General features: G+C 36.3%; 3 protein-coding genes across 3 annotated transcripts; all 3 read right to left on the reverse strand.

Moving 5' to 3' along the window:
• Positions 1–3,141: 3,141 nt before the first annotated feature.
• LOC128549239 (tenascin-like) lies at positions 3,142–11,146 on the reverse strand. Its single transcript, XM_053525760.1, has 3 exons — positions 10,998–11,146; positions 9,718–9,843; positions 3,142–3,294 (listed from the first exon to the last, which is right to left on the reverse strand). The coding sequence occupies exons 1-3, from the start codon at positions 11,035–11,037 to the stop codon at positions 3,176–3,178; spliced, it is 285 nt and encodes a 94-aa protein (XP_053381735.1). The 5' UTR covers positions 11,038–11,146; the 3' UTR covers positions 3,142–3,175.
• Positions 11,147–12,689: 1,543 nt separating this feature from the next.
• On the reverse strand, positions 12,690–15,136 carry LOC123540666 (uncharacterized). The gene has a single exon (XM_045325880.2). The coding sequence runs from the start codon at positions 15,041–15,043 to the stop codon at positions 13,838–13,840; it is 1,206 nt and encodes a 401-aa protein (XP_045181815.2). The 5' UTR covers positions 15,044–15,136; the 3' UTR covers positions 12,690–13,837.
• Positions 15,137–19,496: 4,360 nt separating this feature from the next.
• LOC123541002 (serine protease inhibitor Cvsi-1-like) lies at positions 19,497–21,182 on the reverse strand. The gene is made up of 3 exons (XM_045326343.2): positions 21,041–21,182; positions 20,278–20,403; positions 19,497–19,667 (listed from the first exon to the last, which is right to left on the reverse strand). The coding sequence occupies exons 1-3, from the start codon at positions 21,078–21,080 to the stop codon at positions 19,543–19,545; spliced, it is 291 nt and encodes a 96-aa protein (XP_045182278.1). The 5' UTR covers positions 21,081–21,182; the 3' UTR covers positions 19,497–19,542.
• Positions 21,183–21,505: the final 323 nt, after the last annotated feature.

Below are 21,505 nucleotides of genomic sequence, written 5' to 3' on the forward strand. Positions count from 1 at the left end.
GGGAATAGAGAAAAAAGGCGGCCACGTTGACAGACGAAGGCCGCGATCAGGCAGAAAATCGCGGGATAGAAGTTTGTCAAGTAAATTTAGCGATGGAAGTGATAGTCAAAGTTGCCAGTCTGTCGGAACATCAAGCAGATGTTCCAGTGCAGGTATTAGACACGAGCGGCATCAAAGGAACCAACGTACACGCAAAAGCAGAAGCAGAACAAGACGAACAACTCCGAGATTCTCCGATCACGGAACTAGTTCGAAGAAAAGAAGTCCAGAGCGAAAATTAAGTTCAGCTAGGTCTGTCAGTTCTGCCAGTAATAGACGGAAAGTTATTGACAGGGACAATGTCAGGCATAGATTTATAATAAAAAATCTTAAAAGTATCCCGACGCCCTCGTGTTTTGAGACATTTGAGACGACAGAACAAAAAGGCGATTTTGCATATCACTACACACCAACACCACTCGGAAATCGCAAGGAACATAAAGGCAGTGTGTTAAAGAGGACTGGAAAAGGTGCTTCGGCAATAGACGCTGTCAAAAAAGCAAATGATGTACAAGAAACATTAAAAGAAATGAAAGAAATTGACCGGATTATGTTTCCCGAAGAAAGACGACCTATTTCATCGAAGTTACCCAAATTAAAAATGATGGTTGCTCCAACAGCCATGCCACTAGCGTCTCTTGTAAGGAGTACAAGTGCTAAAATGCTGATGGAAAATCAGAAACGGACTTTTTGATGATAAAATCTAGTTTTAGTGTTTTTATTGTGTTGCAAATTGTCTAGAAAAAAATATTGATACGCCGACTTATTTTTACTTGCGTTACATCTGGCATATTAGGGCGCCGTATAAATCTGGTATTATAATGCTATATGTAGCGTATGGTTGTTTATCATAAACATTTTTTTTTGCGCACGCGAACTCGTAAAAGATACGTCATCAACTAATCTAAAGGGTACACTTTGAAGTAATTAAATATCCAAAAAGGCTTCAAAGGCCTGGGTAGTTCCGATATTCCCGCTTTCATAGCTTTTGGTTTTTTATTATCAAGCCGTGGATATGGTGCCTGTTTTTTAATTTTTGTCTTTGCAATTCCTGTGATGCGCGGGCTCCATAATTTCAGATCCCCTTTCTGCGGTGTTCCGTTTGGACAATCGTAACATTTTATTGAATCCGTAACCGCGATGCACGATGGTACGATGACGGAAAAGCGATGGCACGATGATGAAACAACGATGGTACGATGGTGAAAACGCGATGGCACGATGATGAAATCGCGATGGTGCGATGGTACAATGGTGAAATGTCGATGTAATATCGCGTTTTCATCATCGTACCATCGCGTTTTCACCATCGTACCATCGCGTTTTCACCATCGTACCATCACCATCGTACCATCGCGTTTTCACCATCGTGCCACCGCGATTTCAACATCGTACCATCGCGTTTTCACCATCGTGCCAATGCGTTTTCACCATCGTACCATTGCGTTTTCACCATCGTGCCATCGCGTTATCAAAATCGTGCCATCGCGTTTTCACCATCGTGCCATCACGGTATCACCATCGTACCATCGCGGTTTCACCATCGTACCATCGCGTTATCACCATCGTACCATCGCATTTTCACCATCGTGCCATCGCCTTTCAGTGGTACAGTATATGTGTCAGTAAAGTACAGGCTTGATACAATCTCATTTTCACATTGCACTATGTACCTTCTACATCCTAACAAGGATAAGCAGAGTTTGAATAATATCATATGACTATTACACCCAGCTTTTTATTTACTTTCATGCATACATAGAATATAAAGGACATGGCCTTGAAGATTTTACACAGTTTTAATGAACTGAGCACTAAACATTTTGCAAAACAGCATAAACTAAATGGTAAATTTCATTGAGATGCATTCATCTATTGTTGACAAAAATACATGTGCACCGAACTACGCATTTCTAACCGGAAGGCGATGGTACGATGGTGAAAACGCGATGGTACGATGGTGAAAACGCGATGGCACGATGGTGAAAACGCGATGGTATGATGGTGATAACGCGGTGGTACGATGGTGAAAACGCGATGGCACGATAGTGCGATGGTGAAAACTCGATGGTACGATGATGAAAACCCGATATTACATCGACATTTCACCATCGTACCATCGCACCATCGCGATTTCATCATCGTGCCATCGCGTTTTCACCATCGTACCATCGTTGTTTCATCATCATGCCATCGCGTTTTTCGTCATCGTACCATCGTGCATCGCGGTTTAGTATTAAATAAAAAGTCATGATTGTCCAAACGGAACACCGTACCTTTCTAAATTCCTGTTCTGGTCATTGTTTTTTTCGTTTAGGGCAAACCCATTATTCTGACTGGGATCCATACGCCGCTTTTCATGGAATTACACTCTAGTTTATCATCGAAGGTTGCAACGCCGTATGAACACATCTGTGGATGTCTCTAAATTGTATCTGTGGCATTTGTAGGTGCTGGATTCTGCTCGGCCCGGGGCTGGGAGGCATGGGCGGTGGCGTCCATTTCCGCTGCCGTTCATGAACTGGCTCAATCAAACCGAGCCTGCAACATTTTTGTTTTTGTCGTGTTGAGCGACCTGCGGAATTTCCACTTTTTCTATTTCAATACAGGAATAAAATCATTATATTAAGTTCAATTCACTCGGTGATATGTACATCCAAAAATAACCCTTACTCATACTTAGGACTTACTACAACACCTGGACACTTCCATTCTAAAATATATTCGGCATAACAAAAGAGACTTATTTTAAAAAAATATGATGGCATGATTTTTTCACCATCCTTTTTGCACTACTTTCCTTGCTATGGAATAGTTACAACTTATGTCATTCAAATCGAATTTCTTTGAAATATTTAGGTGGCCTGAAAAAGTCTTATACAAGGGCTTCGGATTTAAGATAGAGTATTATAAAACTTTCTAAATAAATACAAAATATATCGATTTTCAGGGAATTTGAGATCGATCGATCGATTGATTGATTGATACTTTAACGACCGACGTTGCGACACAAGTAGGTCATATCACACTGACAATATCAGTGATATGTAATATAGTAGCAACAACAAACATGGTGGATGTTATAAGAAAATATAAATACACTCAATTTTCTTTAACGATAATATTTATTTAATATTCAATGTTTTGAGCAGTGACAAATTTTGTCTATACAGCGCCACCGGAAACCATGGTCCGTGCAACGGGAATTATGGACGGCCGCACATGTAGCGGGATCTCCATCAGCGCAAGGTTTTCCTAGAGAAAAAGACAAACAATTCACCGTAGTCTTGTTAAAAAATTGTTAGAACATCCCATAGACGTTTTTAACAGCTGCTCGAACTCACGATCAATTTCACGTAATACATTTTTTGTACGACCTTTCCAGCTTTTCATAGTGGAGGAAGAAATTAATTATCAATCATCAATATTTACAAGATTAAGCTGACCAAAAGGTTCATTCTAGCGCATATGCAATGATTTGTCTTTCAGAAAATCTGATTTTAGCATCATATTACAGATGTTTAATATGACAGTGATGAAAGTCTGTTAATTTACTTTATGTTCAAAAGAAGTTTTCATCACGTGATTAACACAAGCAAAGCTATATAAAATAAATGTATTTATACTTCTTTGCCTGCATATTATGCATACATAAAAATATGTCAGATATATTTGGCAGGAGTCTATTTTTAGATCATGCATATCAATTATATTAATAAATCTATATTCTACATTTATACAATGATTGCCTTTTGGTGAGGTCGATATGTGGATTTACCGACCTGAAAAAAGCGATATCGACCGGTGGATTTATTGACCTGATAAAAAAGCGATATCGACCGAGGGCGCAGCTTAAATTCATTATTAAATCAGTATAAATATCTGCGGCCTTTGGTCATTTTTCGTGGTAAATTGTACGTACGACGTCGCATTATTTTTACGTCAAACTGCGATGACGTCAAGCTGGAGGTCAATATGTGTTTTTGGCTCCACCTTCGAGTCAATACGACTTTTTATCATTGATCATGTGACTACATCTAGACCAATGGAAAGGACTATAAATACAGATTTAATAATAATATCAAATATTCAATGCACTGGTCAGCACTCTATACGATTTTTTTCCTTGTCAGCCTGCTTTTAATGCATTTCACAATATTTAGATTTACGCACACATTGGCATAGAGGTTATTTGTAATGAATATGCATGAGTCCGAGATGGCGGCGCCCTACTGGTATTCGGATGCCTTTGACAGTACCCTTGTATCCATTACTTGCTCAGTCAAGTGTGAAATGTTGACCATTAGTGTTTCTTCTTAAGAGAAGATGGAACAAACAGCTTACGATTAAGGATAACCCCATGTATTATAAAACAAAAATTCTGTGAATATGGGTTGCACATTACAAGTGAATACGAGCAAGCAGAAAAACAAATTCCGTATTATATTGACTTGAAATCCAATTCCGTATTATGCGTGTGCCCTGACTTCTTTCATTACTAGTAGTATTCATTACCCGTTCTATAGTACAGTTCAAACATAAAAACTTTAGAAAAATAAAAAGGAATCCATATTTATTCCCCATTTTAACACCAAACTGCACCACTACTCATAATGACATTATCATCTAATTCATTTATTACATATTTTATGCTTTTTCGGCGACGCCGTCTAAATTCGTTTTCGTTACCTATGCCACGTGACTTCAGTTTGCAAATCAAACTACTTGATAACGCATTATAGATAATTTATCAAAATGGAAGATTTATGCAACACTCTGCCTGATTGATCGAGAGTGTCAATTTCTTTCACTCTGGTGATTGTGCTACGCTGAGTGAAATGTAGACAAAGCGTTTATCCTAAACGACGCTGTTCACAGTTTTAAAGCTAACTTTGGCTCAGTATATTTAGCAAGACTATTGATATATCTCAAAATGATAAGTAAGTTTAATAAATATCATAAAAACCTGTTCAAATACCAACATATATCAAATTAAAGAAAGAGCTGAATACGGTCTGCGTATCACATGAATAAGGGTGTGATAAGAGTCTTTTATGTAGAGAAGTGCTTTTTAAAAGATTTTCCTTGTAACAATTGTCGTCTGTATATGAAAAGGTTTCTTGCTTTTGTGACTTATTCAGATTGCATATTAAAATGAGTACTTGTTTGCTTTGATATATTTGTTATAAATTATTTAACTGATTTATTATATATGAATATTTTTCTTTAGTATGGTATGCAAATATTGAACTCAGTTGAAATCTGTTTTATTATATATATGCTATATAATGACTGAATCTCATTAAACTGAAATGAAGGTACGCTGCATATAGTTTATCTATGTGATATGACTACGGTCAAACTTTGCTTATGGAACAGAAATATTGAAATAATTACAATTGTATCTTTTGCTTGACCTTCACTTTTTTTATAGGTGTGACCTCATTGTCCAAAGATTCATGAATAGCGAATATGCTGTTTGTTAAAGTGGGATCAGCTGGCCTATTTTAGAAATAAATAAAAATAATAAATAAAAAATCCTTTAATTGATTTTTTCTCATGTATCCTAATCAAACTTGATTTTTAGCATCTTTATTAGGCCCTCAGCCAACTTTGTTCAGCTGGGACATTTGATCCCTTTTAGGGGCTGCTAGAGCTAAAACTAGAAATGCCTTTATACAGCGTCTCATGAACAGCTTGGTGGATCTTTGTCATACTTGGTCTGGAGCATCATTATAAGGTCCTCTTCCAAATTTATTTAAATAGGAACTTGAGCCCTATTAGGGACCACTATAGTTAAAAGTAGATATGCCTTTCTTCGCATTAACCACTAAAATGTCTTGGATTTTTATCAAACTCGATGTGTAACAATATCGTAAGGTCTCCTGCTATTTTGTTACAAATGGGGATAGGGACCAATTTAGCTAAAAATATAAACACGTTTAATGATCTCTTCTCGTGAACCGCTTCATGAATCTTCATCAAACTACTGCTGTAATTATTCGTCTAAGGATAAACGAAACAAAATTGCAACCCTACGAAACCTTTGCGAAAAATTAAAAGAGAACCATTTAAATTGTTAAAGTGCGGTGTTTAGTTTTGCAATTTGAAAAATTTTAGATGAAAGATGAATGTTGGATGAAAAATTCACAAACTTCTTTCCTTATTACAATTCGCCGACCATCATTTTTAAAGATATGTCTTGTTTATCAATAAGTCTTCTATTTATTGGGAGCACGGTGACGTCATGATTTTCCAATTGGGGTACTAAACGACTGAGTTCACATGTAACACAACGTTGTTTTTTTTTCCCCCTCTTTTTTGTAAAATATCTTTTTAAAACATGTGGTATATAATAATGGCTCAAGTGGATTTTGCCAGACCTTCATCACAGTATAACAACCCTTTTATACCCAAAAGTTTTACTGAGTTTTAGGTCTATAACCTAGAGTCTAGTCCCTGCTTGTGGAAACCGTGTCATAGACATTTGAAAATGCATTTAACATAAAATAGATTAACTTCTTTTGATTTCAATCAACGTGATTACAGATTTTTTAAATCAAGAATTAGATATATTTCTCTTTCAGGTGTTTTATTCGTTTTGAACATAATCTCTTACACAGTGATCTCCCCTTACAGTATGGCTTCCGTTTGATAAATCGTTTTTTTTTGTATTTATTAGATTTTGGTTACTGAAATTGTTTTGAGTATTTCTAAAAGATTTCATACTAATGTGGATGGTAAAATGGAAAAATGAATAAACATAGGAATGAGATACAACTGCCATGTGGTTGTCATGGTCACGTGGTATTTGTAATTTAGCACAAGGTGAGTTTGTTATCCAGATAAACAAGAATTAAACCTAAGAATTAAACAGATAAACTATTTGTTAACCGAAAGCACTAGCCATGTTCACGGGTGGTAAACGCGCAACCCAATTCCCGCCGGGAATACGCTTAAAATGGGTTGCGCGACTTCCGGTGCTGGTGTTGCGCGTAAAAATAGACGAAACTGAGATATGTGAAGTCATGATTTTGCTTCGTATGAGACAAGAATATTTTTTCTCGAAAAAAGGAAAATGCTATTCATCACAAATATGATGATACATCGTATATATAAAATATCTGGTTTGTAATTTATGATTCGGCTCTATTATCACAAAAACTCTGGCGGCACGAAGTGTGAAAAAAGTATGAAATCAACAAAAATGGAAGTTTCTGACCTCATATACCTAATCTGAGGACATCTGATGCTTTTTATGATAACTCAACTGTTATATAGTAACGAATATCAAAATTATTTGCTTCAAATCCTGCTTACAGGGACATAATTGACAAAAAATCATCGGGAATGGGGTTGCGCACCGGGAATGGAGTTGCACGTATAAATCATAATGTATATAATGTATACGCGCAACTCCATTCCCAGGGCGCAACCCCATTCCCGATTGTTTTTTTTGCCAATCTTTCCCCCTAAAGCAACATTTCGTTCAAGTGTATGTAATATTCATGACTGTTATACACGTGTTTGATCATTAGAAGCGTCACATTTCCATAAAGAAGGCACAAGAGTTAGAAAATTTGCATTTTTATGATTCCAAACTTTTCTGACAGACCGAGCCAGCAGAGTTTTCATGATATCAGGGCTGATTCTTAAATTAATAATTTCGCATTTCAAACATATGATCTTTATTCATTTTTGTGTCGAATAGCATTTTGCTTTTTTCGAAGACACTCATAAATGTGTCATTATTTACAAAAACAAAAACCCACCTACCTCGATTTTGTATATATAGATGCGCAACACCAGCACTTGAAGTCGCTCAACCCATTTTAAGCGTATTCCCAATGGGAAAAGGATTACGCGTTTACCACCCGTGATGTTACTATCTTTCTGGAGATTTAAGATAGTAACAAAACTATCCCAATAATGGCCGTGTGCATTTAAAGACCAAAAAGTGCTGGGTTCTTTTGAACCATTGACAAATATCTCAAAAGCTAATATATGGAACTAATATACTTGAAAATCTTTATCGCAGAGCATAGCAGAGGCCTGTCGTGGTTTCAGAATTATGAAGAACTTCTGGTAAATGAAAATGGTTTACGATATGACAGACAACGGAGTTTTACGAAGGCGTGAGTTTTCAGACACTCAGAAAAGTATGCTCAAGGTCCAATTGTTGATACAAATAAGTCTAGCAAAGACTCAACCTTGCGGCGACCGTATTTTTATTGGGTGAATTCTTAGTTTTAAACGACGCTTTCTAAAATTTAGATAAATCAAACTTCATGTACAGAACTACCTTATATTTGAGCTAAACTCCTTTGACATGACTGACTTTGTAAAAGTTTTTGAAAGAATCCCGTCTCTGATTTTTTTTATATTTTCTGCAACTGGTGCCAATGATATAGGCCTGCTTAAAATGCAAATACTTTCTCGTGAAGTTATTTCAAGTAATGATTGAATTTTTCATATTGTACACGGATTCTTTATGTCAAATGTTGCTAAAAACAAGAACACGAACTACACTGAAAAGCGGTCAAATGAAAGTTTAGAATACTGATAAGATTTTACTAATACTAGTAGCAGATTTGGAAGAAATTTTGTCATTCTGAAAAGATCAGAACATGTTAAAGAAGCATTTAATTTTCTTTGGAAAATAAATATACAGAGAATTGTGTGAAAGCTGTTTTTCCTCTTCTTTCTTCTTCTTACAGATATAGCTGATTGTAATAAGGGAGAATTCTTTAAAACTAAATTTGTGCTAATTATATCCACAAAACATAGGTCGAGCAGAATCGCAAGAAAACGTGATTTAAAAAAATGTCAAATTTATAGATGCATTTGGAAGCAGAATACAATAGAAACATTTCAAAGAAGTAGGTATCAGGAATACATAAACAAATTTATTGTCCATTAACGTTATTAAATTTTCATGAAATGCTCGCAAATGTGTATGTTGTGTCACTCCCTTTTGAATTACCCGTTTTGGGGCCGTAATACGTTTACGCTTTGCCACAGAACGCGCATTTATAAAAAGGTGTTCTAAAATCACGTTAGTGTGAAAACATGTCTGTTAAAGGCGCACGCTAGAATTCCCTGTAATGGCGAAAATTTTCCCAGTAATAGAATTTCATCAAACTTTGGATACTGAAGGACAATAATCTAAGAAACAAAAAAATATGCAATAAAAATCATAGGTCACAGGTATTGAAAGGTGGGAATTTTTGTTTTCAAGGGCAGATAACTCATTTTCAATATCGGCGACCTATGATTTTTATTGCATATTTTTGTTGTTTAGACGATTGTCCTTCAATATCCAAAGTTTGATGAAATTCTATTATTGGGAAAAATTTCTCCCCGAATTCTAGCGTACGTCCTTAACACGCGTTTTCTCTCCTGTTAACCCTACCCTACCGGCCCCCTCGCCCCCCCCCCCCCCACCCTGCGAAAAGTGACGAGAAAGAACAGCCGCTTTATGCTATTAAAACAATCAAGGCCTTCTTGTTGAACATTGTTAGCAGACATATATACTAATGAAATTTCGCAGAGCGGTTCGTGTATTCGGAATGCTGATTAGTACTGAGTTTCATTACAATCAGTGCTAATTCAACCATGACAGAGCAAAATAAAAAAGCCTTAGTCTAAATTTCGTGCTATGTAGGATTTGATACGCACCAGTGTATGTGTCGTGATTGCAAAGGCACAGGTTGTTTACACAGTGAAGCCACCAACCATCTTCATTGATGCAACTGGTCTCATCACAGTCATTAACAGTTTTACATTGCTCACCATAAACACTCACTGAAATATAGCAATCATATACCGTAATTTTTCAATCGTTTCTTTGACAAAATTTCAAGATAAGACTGGCTTTTTGACTCCTATGCAATTTAAGGCTAGTCTATGGAATACTTCCATAAACTTCACGCCAATCTCATATTTACTTTAAATAGCATTAGGTGTAAGTTTCAGTACTGATTGATTTATAGATACGACCGGTTATATACGAAATTAACTACAAACTTATGAACTAGAAACTGGAGAATAACAATCTTAAAACATATATTTATAATCCTATTTCCTTTCGCTAATATCCACTAAGAGAACAATTGACCTTTTGCCATAATACTACATGCGATACTTATAGACAAGAACACATAGATAGTACAACGATGTATATTTAAACGCACGAAGTTTAAACTTGTCATTTTTGCGTTTCCTTTACGTGTAGAAAATGTGCTTCTTTTTCGCGAACTCGGCGATATATGACATCGATATATGACCGTTTTGTGTCGATTCGCCGTAAAACCCAACTCACTCACTCACTCTTTTTCTCGAAAGTTGAAAATGTTGCTTCGCCCTAGGTCACATGTTTGTATTGAAACGCGGCTTTAGATTGGTTGAAAAAGCAATTGTAGGGAAAGCCGTAAGAAACAACAAGGTATAAGCTGATTAAAAATAAAATTTATGTCAGAATCAAGCAATACAATGTTTTCTGTGAAATTTGGAATATTTTGCAAGGGTCTGATTGAATGCATGACTTTTCAGTTGTTACTTTAGGTGTCAGTGGGCATTTAGCTTCTAGATGCAATTCAAAAAAGGGGGTAGTTGTGTTGGAATAATGGATTCGGTTAAGCCTTTATAACATGACTATTTTTTTGGATGTTATCTTATCAAAAGAATCACATTTTAATTGTCATCTCTAAAGTTTGGGGTATGTGACAGAGTCATTTCTTATAATGGAAGCCTATGGAAAAATCAGTAGCACTGCCTGACCCCAATGTGTGCGTTTTGATAGAATACTGGAGTACGAAACTTAGAGCAAGGCGCGAAATTGCTTACTTTTAATTTCGCTTTCATGTTTTCTTTTTTTTTGTAAACTGATGCTTTATAAGACGTGCTTCCCTTTTCACTATTCTAAAATCAATCCTTGATTAAAAGACTGAAATTGTTACCTGCAAATGTCACTAAACAAAGAGCTATGCCAATCTTCATCTTTAGGCCTTGTTGTGATGCGAATAAAGCCACCAAGTCCCAACTGTTGACTGTGGAAGTGGTCGTGACTGATTACAATATATAATTACTTATATATGCCGCAATGTCCAATTTAGGAAAGTTTTGTATTATCAAAAATGGTAAGACATTTATAGCATTTACGTGACACTGCCAACACGAAGGTTATGGATTTTGATTCTAATGGCTTACATATCTTCTTTTTTTTGCTCATAGAACGCATTACAGAATACCAGAATATCCGTCACAAATGTAGAAGTAAATCAATTCCTAAGACATAACGTAACGAAAAAATATCGGTTATATCTTTGTTTATTACAATTATCGATGTAAATATAAAAAATGAATTCAATTTTTTAAAACTTCCCTTGGGTTATGAAAAACAAAATAAAGTTCTAACTTTAGTCCCGCCGGTAGCCTGTGTCACTATATGCTATACGCGCATCATTTGTAAATGGTTGCCACGTAACACATGTGCCTCTTTTTGCGAAATATCCAGACATCATTGTCAGTTGTCCGCATGCAATATGATTGATATGTAGAAATAAAGATTCTGTAGACAAAAATACACGCATTTTTTTTCACACTCGTACTTTTAAAAGTATTTATATTTCTTTGGTCCTATTTTTCTGGGATGTCAATTGAAAGTCATGGCCTCTTTAGAAGCGACTATATGCCGGCAGGACTAAGCTCCAGTTTTAGATGTATTGCCTTATTCTAGCCTAAAGAATTAATCCAACCGCTGTCTAATGTCCATGTATTTTAATAGGTAGATAAAAATGAGAGGACCGTGGTGGCCCTAGATCGCTAAGCTTCGGGATCGCATGTTGGTATTGTCTCTTAGTTCTCAGTATCATGTCATTATCTCTCCTACCACAGTACAACTCATACGCCCCCAACCCCCGTCTAAAAAAAAAAAAAAAACGACACAGTTACATTTAACGAAGATTTTAAACACATCCACATTCTGGTCAAGTCTCTCGTGAAGATCAGGTAGAAAATGTGGCCTATTAAGTGTAAACGAGGTCATTCTATAAGACACAGTGACCTAGTTTTTGACATAGACAATCCAGTTTCAAACTAGTCCTTGGTTTACGTTCAGGTTAACTTGTGGCTAACAGAAACAAGAGCACCGCCTACGGGTGCCGTCACTCGTCTGAATGTGCTGGACAATAATGTAAGTAAAGAGTTATACTTCAGATTTTCTAAGTACAAAAAGGGCCATCATTCTGGCAAAATGCAGGTTAGAGTTATGGTTTTTGACCTACAAAGTTTCCTTATGATGATAAACATGTATGCAAATTTTCAAAACTGTAGCTCTTATAGTTTGTTAGTAAAGGTGACCTAAACTCAAATTTTCCAAGTATAAAAGGGTCATTATTCCGACAAAACGCAAATCAGAGTTATGGCCCTTGGCATACATAGTCATCTAATGATGATAAACAAGTGTGCAAAGTTTTAAAGCTGTAGCTGTTATAATTTCTGAGAAAAGGTGGACCTAAGCAAAAAATTTAACCAACGGCGACGCCGACACCAACACTGACGCTGACGCCGACGATCAAATGACGTCAATACCTCGTAGCTTTTTTTTTTTCAAAAATCAGACGAGCTAATAAAAAAATAAACAACAAACAGGAGGTCTAATCTCTATACGCAAGTTAGAGATTTATTTCTTACCCATGGATATACGGTCATAGAAAATAATAATAATTATAATGAAAAGATAATAATAACAACATCATTCATTCTATAAGTTATAATATGGCTGGATTTCATTGCCAGTTAAACAAAGTAGAAGGTCAAGCTCTGTATTTTCTGCGATATACAACGGTTGCTCGGTTCATTAATACTCTGATAAATAAAGACCTACATAAATTAACAAAATATTTCAATGAACATGTAAGAATTAAAATATTCAAGGTCTTCTTGTGATTTAACGTGTTATTTACCGCGATTCATCGTTCAGTTGAATAGATTTACCACTCAGGCTTATGCCCCGTGTTTCAATGCCTGCACATCTGAACTCTAAACCGTGATAAATCAAGCGATAAACCACTCGAAGGCCTCGATTATTTGATCCAGATATAAACTGTTTAACAACCAGTCTTCACAATATGTATACAAAGAAAACCATTTCAAAATGAAAACCTAATAAAACAACAATAACAAAAACAAGTGACATTACGTATTAATAACAATAACAAAGAAACACAGGATATTAGCAAATACTAAAAACTAAAATTACTAAAATTACTAAAAATTAGTATATTGGCATGATTTTGTTGATTTCTAGAATTCTCAAGAATGTATTTCAACTTTTCATTGTGTTTATACGATTAAATAACAATATTTTACTTATCGACATTGTTCTGTCCTGTCCTACAAATACAAGTACATTTGTATATGGTATTATTAACCTTTATTGTAAACCGAGCTGCGGTGGCCTAATGGATAAGGCACCTGCCCCGCAATCGGGAGGTCGAAGGTTCGAGCCCTGCCAGAAGAGGGTCTTCTTACTGAAGAGAGACCGGTTGGTGAGCCGCCAGTTAGTTAAATAATGGTTACCGATTGTCTACCTGTCTGGTGCCTGGCATTAAAAAATAGGTGACGCTATAATAAACAAACACTTTACACTTTACTTTATAATATATGTTATCGTGTTACACTGATTAGATAATATATGTCGCAACACAGCGTTTATAGTCACTAATTAAAACAGAATTCTGATTAGTCTTTCCGTATGTTATATATTTCTACAGTGTTAAATGTATTGTAAATCTTGTCATTTATCAGTCTTTCCGCTGTTTGACATTTTCATCATTGACTTTTGAACAACTCTCATGGTTTGAGACAATGTTACACCTCCATCAATACACTGGTATCCAGACCCTTCATCTATCGATTGCTTTTTTTCTTCGGCCGGACCAAAGTCGATTGTTTCTGCTAATCCGCTAAAATCAACCTTTACCCAGTCCCCAGAGCTTGATTTAGATGCAGTTTTAATATCTGCTAAGGCAGCGGTTACCATAGCAGTTTTTGCATCCATATCCATGTCCTTGCTAGGACCTTCTCCGGCGTTTTCTTTGGCTTTAGAATCGTGCAGCGTTCCTGACGCCTTTTTCGCCTCCCTTGATGACGTAGAAAAAAGACTTCTTACATCATCAAACCCCATTTTCGTCATCGCCATAGCATCTGCGGAGTTCTTTGCAGTTTCTAACCCTCGCTGATTGAGCATCAATTGTTTAGACTTTTCTCCTCGTGATTTCCATCTTTTATGCAGTGATGAAGACAGTTCTTCTTCATTTATGACGATTCCTGAAGATGTCAACACTTTAATCTCTTCTTCAACCTCAGCTTCTAACTTTTTCAACGACATTTCTTCCCGTGATCCATATATGATTATTTTCACAAGACCCTTTGCATCCGCTAACGGAACGTACTGTCCGCCAGTTACGTGCGCTACAGCGAGGTAAAAGTCCTTATAAGGACTTACACTTGGTTCACACCCAACCACGTAAAGTGATACACCTTTTCCTGCAAGTAGCTTGGCAATTTCCATTGGATCTAACCCTTCTGGACAGCCATCTGGGAACGAATCGCTGCAATCCTCTGTAGCTAAACCGTGTGGAGGAGCATCAGTTACAAACACACACATTTTCGTAGCCTCTTCCCGCCAGGAAAGATTTAGTACATCATTCAGCGCGTCTGCAACAGCCTCAGGAGTGTCGCCACCTCCATCGGCTTCACATTCCCGTAACCACAGTTTCATAGTATCAGCGGAATCTGTGAAATCATGTTTCCTCGTAATAAAAGTTTTATCCTGCGGAGGATGATCACGATATTCAACCAGGGCTAGTCTAACCTGACATTTTTCACTTTCAACAACTTCGGTTACAATAGCTTCAATATTGTTCCTCGCCTCTGTTATATAAGAACCCATACTTCCAGTACAATCCATTGCAAACGCTAAATCTAACACATTCGCCATTTTTTCAATCAGAAAGCTGTTACGTTTTAAAATCACAATTATTGTATGGCGTTTAATTTTTATCTACTTGAAATATATTTCACGGTGTATTTATCTAATATTCTTCCTGGTTGGTTACGTGACATAGCTTTTGAAAATAACGATCCTAAATTTATGTTAGGTGTCATAATCTCGTCACATGTATATGTGTCAAATAAAAAGTATAGTGTATTTACCAAGTGGTTCATTTTGTTGGTCAGTTAGCGTGGGGTGTGGGAGGGGGCTTTATTTAAAGTCGGCGAGGGATCAGTCAGCACAACAGAAGTTCATAGGGGTTTTAAAACCGAATGCTGACCCACTTACATGAATGTTTACAGACCTCTTAGGTTCATATACAGGGCTGGTGATCAAAAGCTCGTACATTTTATATAGCACATTGTGCGGGTTTATTTTTACCCTAATTAAAAAAATGTAATGATTCTTTTAGAAATATTGATTACTCAACTAACTGCACAAGTGTGCATGCATTTAAAGTTACTAAGACAAAGTCTATATCGTGTTATTAGTCCCCCACTTGTTGAAAACCAAACCAGTTTCGGGGAATAGGATTGCACTTTCCGTCCGTCCATCTGATTGTCCGTCATTCCGTCCGTCCGTCCGTCCGTCCGTCCGCAATTTCGTGTCCGGTCCATAACTCTGTCATTCATCAAGGAATTTTAATATTACTTGACACAAATGTTCCCCGTGATAAGACGACCTGTCATTCGTAAACCTTGGATGCCTAGGCCAAAGACCAATGTCACACTTGGAGGTCAAAGTTTTCCTGTCCAGTCTGGAACTCAACAATCCATTAAGAGATTTTAATATTTCTTGACACAAATGTACACCTTAATAAGACGATGTATCATGCACATTGTTCAGACCCCTAGCTTAAAGGTCAAGGTCACACTTGGCAGTCAAATGTGAACATGGCATGAACAGGGTCTGTTTCGTGTCAGGTCCAGAATTCTATCATCCATCATGTACTTGGCGATCAAAGGTCAACAGGTATTTTTTGCTGTCCGGTCAATAATTTTGTCATGCAAAACAGGAATTAAATATTAGTTGGCACAAATATTCCTCTGGATAAGACGACGTGCCATGCGCCAAACTCGGGGCCTTCGCACAAAGGTCAATGTAATCTTTTGGAGGTCAAAGGCCAACAGCTGTTTCCTATTACGAGTATTTCACGCAAAACCCTTATCCCTAATTCAAAGGTCAAGGTCACATTCGGAGGTCGCAGGTCAATAGGAGTTTTTCCTTACTGGTCCATAGCTCTGTCATCCATGAAGGGATTTTAAGCTTTTTAAGCTTTTTTAGCTCAAAATGTCAAAAATCAACATTGATATTTTCCATTCCAATCTGTAAAATATTTCAATATAAGCTCATGTGTTATATGGACCCAAATGAAAAATACTGTTGGTGTATTTTCTTCAGACTTGCTTCCCTTTAATTTGAAGTTTTCTCATATTTTCATCACCAATATCAAAATGTAACCAAAATTGAAATTAAAAAAATAAATATTTTTTTTTATATTTATAGATATTTTCTTTTTATATTTATAGATGCTATAAGCAGTCAACAACTATAGATTTTTGAATATGCAAATTTTAATCCAAATGATATGTTTTAGAGTACAATATTGTTTATACATCAGACATTATCAGATCATAGCGAAAATTAGTTGCCTTCCAGTTGAGGACTATTTGTTTATCATAATTTCATAGAGACAAATATTCTGACAAAAAGGTATGATGATGAAGTAGAAAGTATGGCGTTTAGGGTGGTAACAAGATTAAACTGATGACCTAGATTTTGACCTTGGTTAACCCAGTTTACTTTTGTTAATGTCTCGAACAATGACAGTCGTTGTCTATACAGTGTTATTGAAAACCTCTTTACATGTGGCAGTAGTCTATGTTCAGACCCTGTTTTGATCACAGGAGATAACTCCTGAGGCTATAATTATGTCCCTTGTCTTCTCAAAACATAGGTAGATAAACAGAGCCATGATGAAGTCAGAATATAATTATAAAAGAATTATTTTTTCTAAAAACAAATAAAAAATATATCTAATCGGTAGCCAAATATTATGGTAAAATAGTACTAAATAGGTAATCAAGCAGCGCTTCCGGGAGAAAATCCTCAACAATTTCCCAGTGGTCATCATTCTGTCGGTGATGGGAAACCTTCGTATCAAGTTTAGAGATCCTAGCTCCAAGTTTTCTTGGGTTATAGTCTGGAAACTGTTTTCCTGGTACAGGTCACTGTGACCATGACCTAATGACATCAGAAACAATGCGGCCATTTTGCTAGAACCTCACCTGACTGGCTTGTTTGTCAACTGCCCCGTTCGTTTAGGCCCAAGAGAATAGCTTCCGAGAAGCTTTAGAAAAGCTTGGAAGAAAATCTCAATCGAACGGACGTCTGCCGGGAGTGAAAAAATATATCATTCTTTTTTTTTAAATGTATCTTTTTTTTATTCCTACTATCGGGTGGAAGACACAGATCTTCTAAAAACAGAAGACGCACAATCGAATATCTCAGATGAGCTCTTCTTATTCCGGCAGATCTTCCGTGGCCCAAACGAACGGGTCAAACGTTAGCAGCAAAAAGAACCGCCAGTTAAACAATAAATGAAATATATTTTAACGTGATTCAATTCATATGCATATCTTTGAATACTGCAAACAAAGAATAGTAAATATATATCTATAGATTTTTATTAATAACTGAACCGTTTCCAACATTGGTAACAATAGTATTACTCTATATGTCTTTTTTTTTAAACGATCAATTATTTTCGTCATAGAGGATTTCAAAACTTACTTGTGCGCAAGCGCATTGGGCCATTTTGGACTGGCTCACCATAACTTGCGCTATAAAGTGAAATCTAACGCCGTAAAATTCGTAGATTAGTCTAAATCCTCCTAGTTTGAAAGCCAACACTATATATGGAGAGGTATTGATAGACCGATAGACCTCTCCAATAATAGAGCGTACTGCTTTCTGTTGCTGGAGGTGAAAAAGTATGCATAAACAAATGCCGCTCGCTTGGTTCTTGTTTGAAGGCAAGATTTGACTGCGGGGGTTAGGCTCTGATCGAAACCTGCCCAGAAAGGACCCCCCGTTACAACGGTTTCCGTGAAATCCCATTATCGTAGTAGCTTTTTGAAATCGTCATAATATATAAATAGCTTAATGAAAACATAACTTTTTATCATATGATTTGAAGCTTTTAATTACAGGGTTTGTAGAGAAATCCCAAAAGCAAATTGATCATGATCCTTTCCTTGCAAAAGATTGCTTTGTTATTTCCATGCCATTATGATCTTTTTTGGTATTTATTTTCCTGTCCTATTCTAGTTCCTATTCAAGATGGTGGACTGTAGAGGAAAATATTTGCTTTGAAAAACTCGTTTATATTGGTCACTTTTCAAGAAGCCAGTCGCCTGTTATGTTTTATGGAAGCCATGCACTTCCTGTTTTTTGACAATGTTCGGAGTATTTGCTAGTTTTCATAGTTACACCGTCACGCAGAGGCGATCAAGCAAAATATGGCGGCGCCCGTAGAAACTTGTCTTCTACTTTCTGTAACACTAGTATACATATTTAGCGTTTAAATAGGTCATAATACTACACAGAGACAGTCCTCAACTGTCCGTGCACTCCAGCTACCTTTTATTAGCAATTATGAACAATAATTTAGCGGCTAGGTCAATATTTTGGAAATTATGGAAAGAAAGTGTTGTTTCACATGACAATCTATCAACATGTAAAAACATGTATATTACTCTGACATATGAAAAGGACTGGAGAAAGGGGCCACACTTTTGGACAATTTAGCACCTTTAATAACTTAACATTTTCAAAAAACTGTTACGTATCTTCAATATGACGCATTTTCAATAATATTCCAGTGTTGAAATTTCTTATAGCAACGTAACATGTAGTTCTTTAATTTCTTTACAAATGTCATACATTTCAAAAGTGGAGAACTTTTTGAGAGCATTTAAAGTATTCAGTGGTTGTTCTGTCTGCAGCAGATTTTATATATAATAGTTAACATAATTATGTTCTAAACATTTAAGAAAAATTCCATTTTGCCACATTAGCTTAGAGTAATCGAAGGAATGTACGGATAGATATAAAATAAGTCACAAATACGAAGTTTTTTAGCTTCCTTAATCCTGAACCGAATCTGATGAAATTTACATGAAAATAAAAGATCGGCTAAAAACAACGCACAGAGTCATAGAAGTGACACCTACCAATGTTCTAAGTAACACAGAAACAATACTAAAAGACGATACATTCAAACTCTTTACAACTGTACATAGTAGAAATTAGGCCCGACACATTGTCAGTTTTATGACAAATGAAGTACAGTAAGTCATGAAGACAGATGCCACTAGGAAATACCAATATACACAAATGAAAAGATTTAGCTTTATTTCGTTATTGATTTCGCCATTCTGAATTTAGTTACGAGGTCTCGAGCAATGGCAAACACTGTCAATACACCGCCAAACGAGATTATGGTCTGTGCAACGGGATCCATGGATAGCATCACATGTTGCGGAGGCACCGTCCGTGCAATTCTTTCCTGTAAAATAGAAACAAGAAACTAGGGAAGGTAACAATATGACAATATATATTTTTATTCGCGGGATTCGCAAGAGCATAGTTCTTTCAACGGGACCCATGACCTCAAGGCCAGTGCAGTTCTATCCATGATGGTTCTTAGATAGTGTTTAGATTGTTTCTATATATTTCCGCTTTTTACTCTATTTTCATTGATATCAAGTACCGGCATTATAAACTAAATTATTATAAACGACTGCACGAAAAGCTTCAATTCGGTAATCTGTAGCACCAAACATACGGTCATCATATCGTTTTGTTAAATTATGTTTTGAATGTCCGGTTTCGTTTGAATTTGTCTATTACCAGTAACTACACATGTATAGAAATAGCTTTGAATTTGACCTTTGTCGGTATCTGCAAACGTTGGTAACAACAGTTGATGTACACAAATAGGCCGGTATATCCGGATTGTATTTGTATTTCTGTTTGAAACATGTACTCAGACCGACACCTTGCCTGCTTATGCTCGCAACATGAGATTTGTTTTAATTAAATAAAAGTATTTCTAAAATCAAAACACAAACTGGAAACTATCATCAGTAAACATATGTGTACAAGTACATGCATACCTATGAACGTATCATGGGTGCACAGGCAGTTGCCTTTGGTACAGTGAAGCCACCATCCATGTTCAGAGCTACATTTCGTCTCGTGGCAATCACTGAGACGAGTACATGTTTCACTGTACACACACACTGAAATTGTAATAAGAAAAAGTTTATATGACTGTAAGGTAGATTAATATGAGACCGTATGGTAGTTCATCAATATGACTGTGCGATAGATCATCAATATGACAGTAAGGTAGATCATTATATGACTGTATGGTAGCTCATCAATATGACTGCGACAGGTCATCAATATGACTGTAAGGCAGATCATTATATGACTGTGCGAAAGGTCATCAATATGACAGTAAGGTAGATCGTTATATGACTGTATGGTAGATCATCAATATGACTGTGCGATAGGTCATCAATATGACTGTAAGGTAGATCATTATATGACTGTATGGTAGATCATCAATATGACTGTGCGAAATGTCATCAATATGACTGTAAGGTAGGTCATTATATGACTGTATGGTAGATCATCAATATGACTGTGCGATAGGTCATCAATAACCTTGTGTAACGCAATGACTTGGCGCACGGTAGGCTTTTAAAAAGTAAACGAATTGAAAGCGCCAAGTTTAAGTTTTGCATTTCGTTTTCTCTAACTTTAATGTCTCACAACATGTTCTTTCTTTTTTTTATTTTATGTAAAATCGATTTAATGAATGGATCATAAGTAAAAAACATAGGTTTTTATTGGTGATACGAAAATACATACCTGCAAACGTTACTAAACAAAGTGCTATGGAAATCTTCATTTTAAGTCCGATATGCAGAAAAACTTACAGACAGTAAACTGTCAAAAACTTTGGCGACTATTTATACGCAGCGCAATGTCAGAAAGTTGACCATTCACAAATGATAAGACATAGCAGATATAATCGTGACATTAAGATCACGAAGCGAAAGCTACAATCAGACACCAGAAGGTATTTAAGGACATAGGCTCATTTGCTGACATTATGTTTTACACACTACGAAATTGTGTAGAAGGAATAATTAAGGACAGTTTGTAATCAAATATTGGCGACAATCGACATGTTAATATTCAAGATCATGGATAAAGTACCCATCTTCCGGTATAAACTAAAGATAATAATTATCCTCCCCTATCATACCCAAACGCAAACTAGCGGCACATACATCACCGGAGAAGTTCTCCCTAAATAAACCAGAAAGTCAA

Source organism: Mercenaria mercenaria, chromosome 16, assembly GCF_021730395.1.
Source record: "Mercenaria mercenaria strain notata chromosome 16, MADL_Memer_1, whole genome shotgun sequence".
In the NCBI taxonomy this organism is placed as follows: domain Eukaryota; kingdom Metazoa; phylum Mollusca; class Bivalvia; order Venerida; family Veneridae; genus Mercenaria; species Mercenaria mercenaria.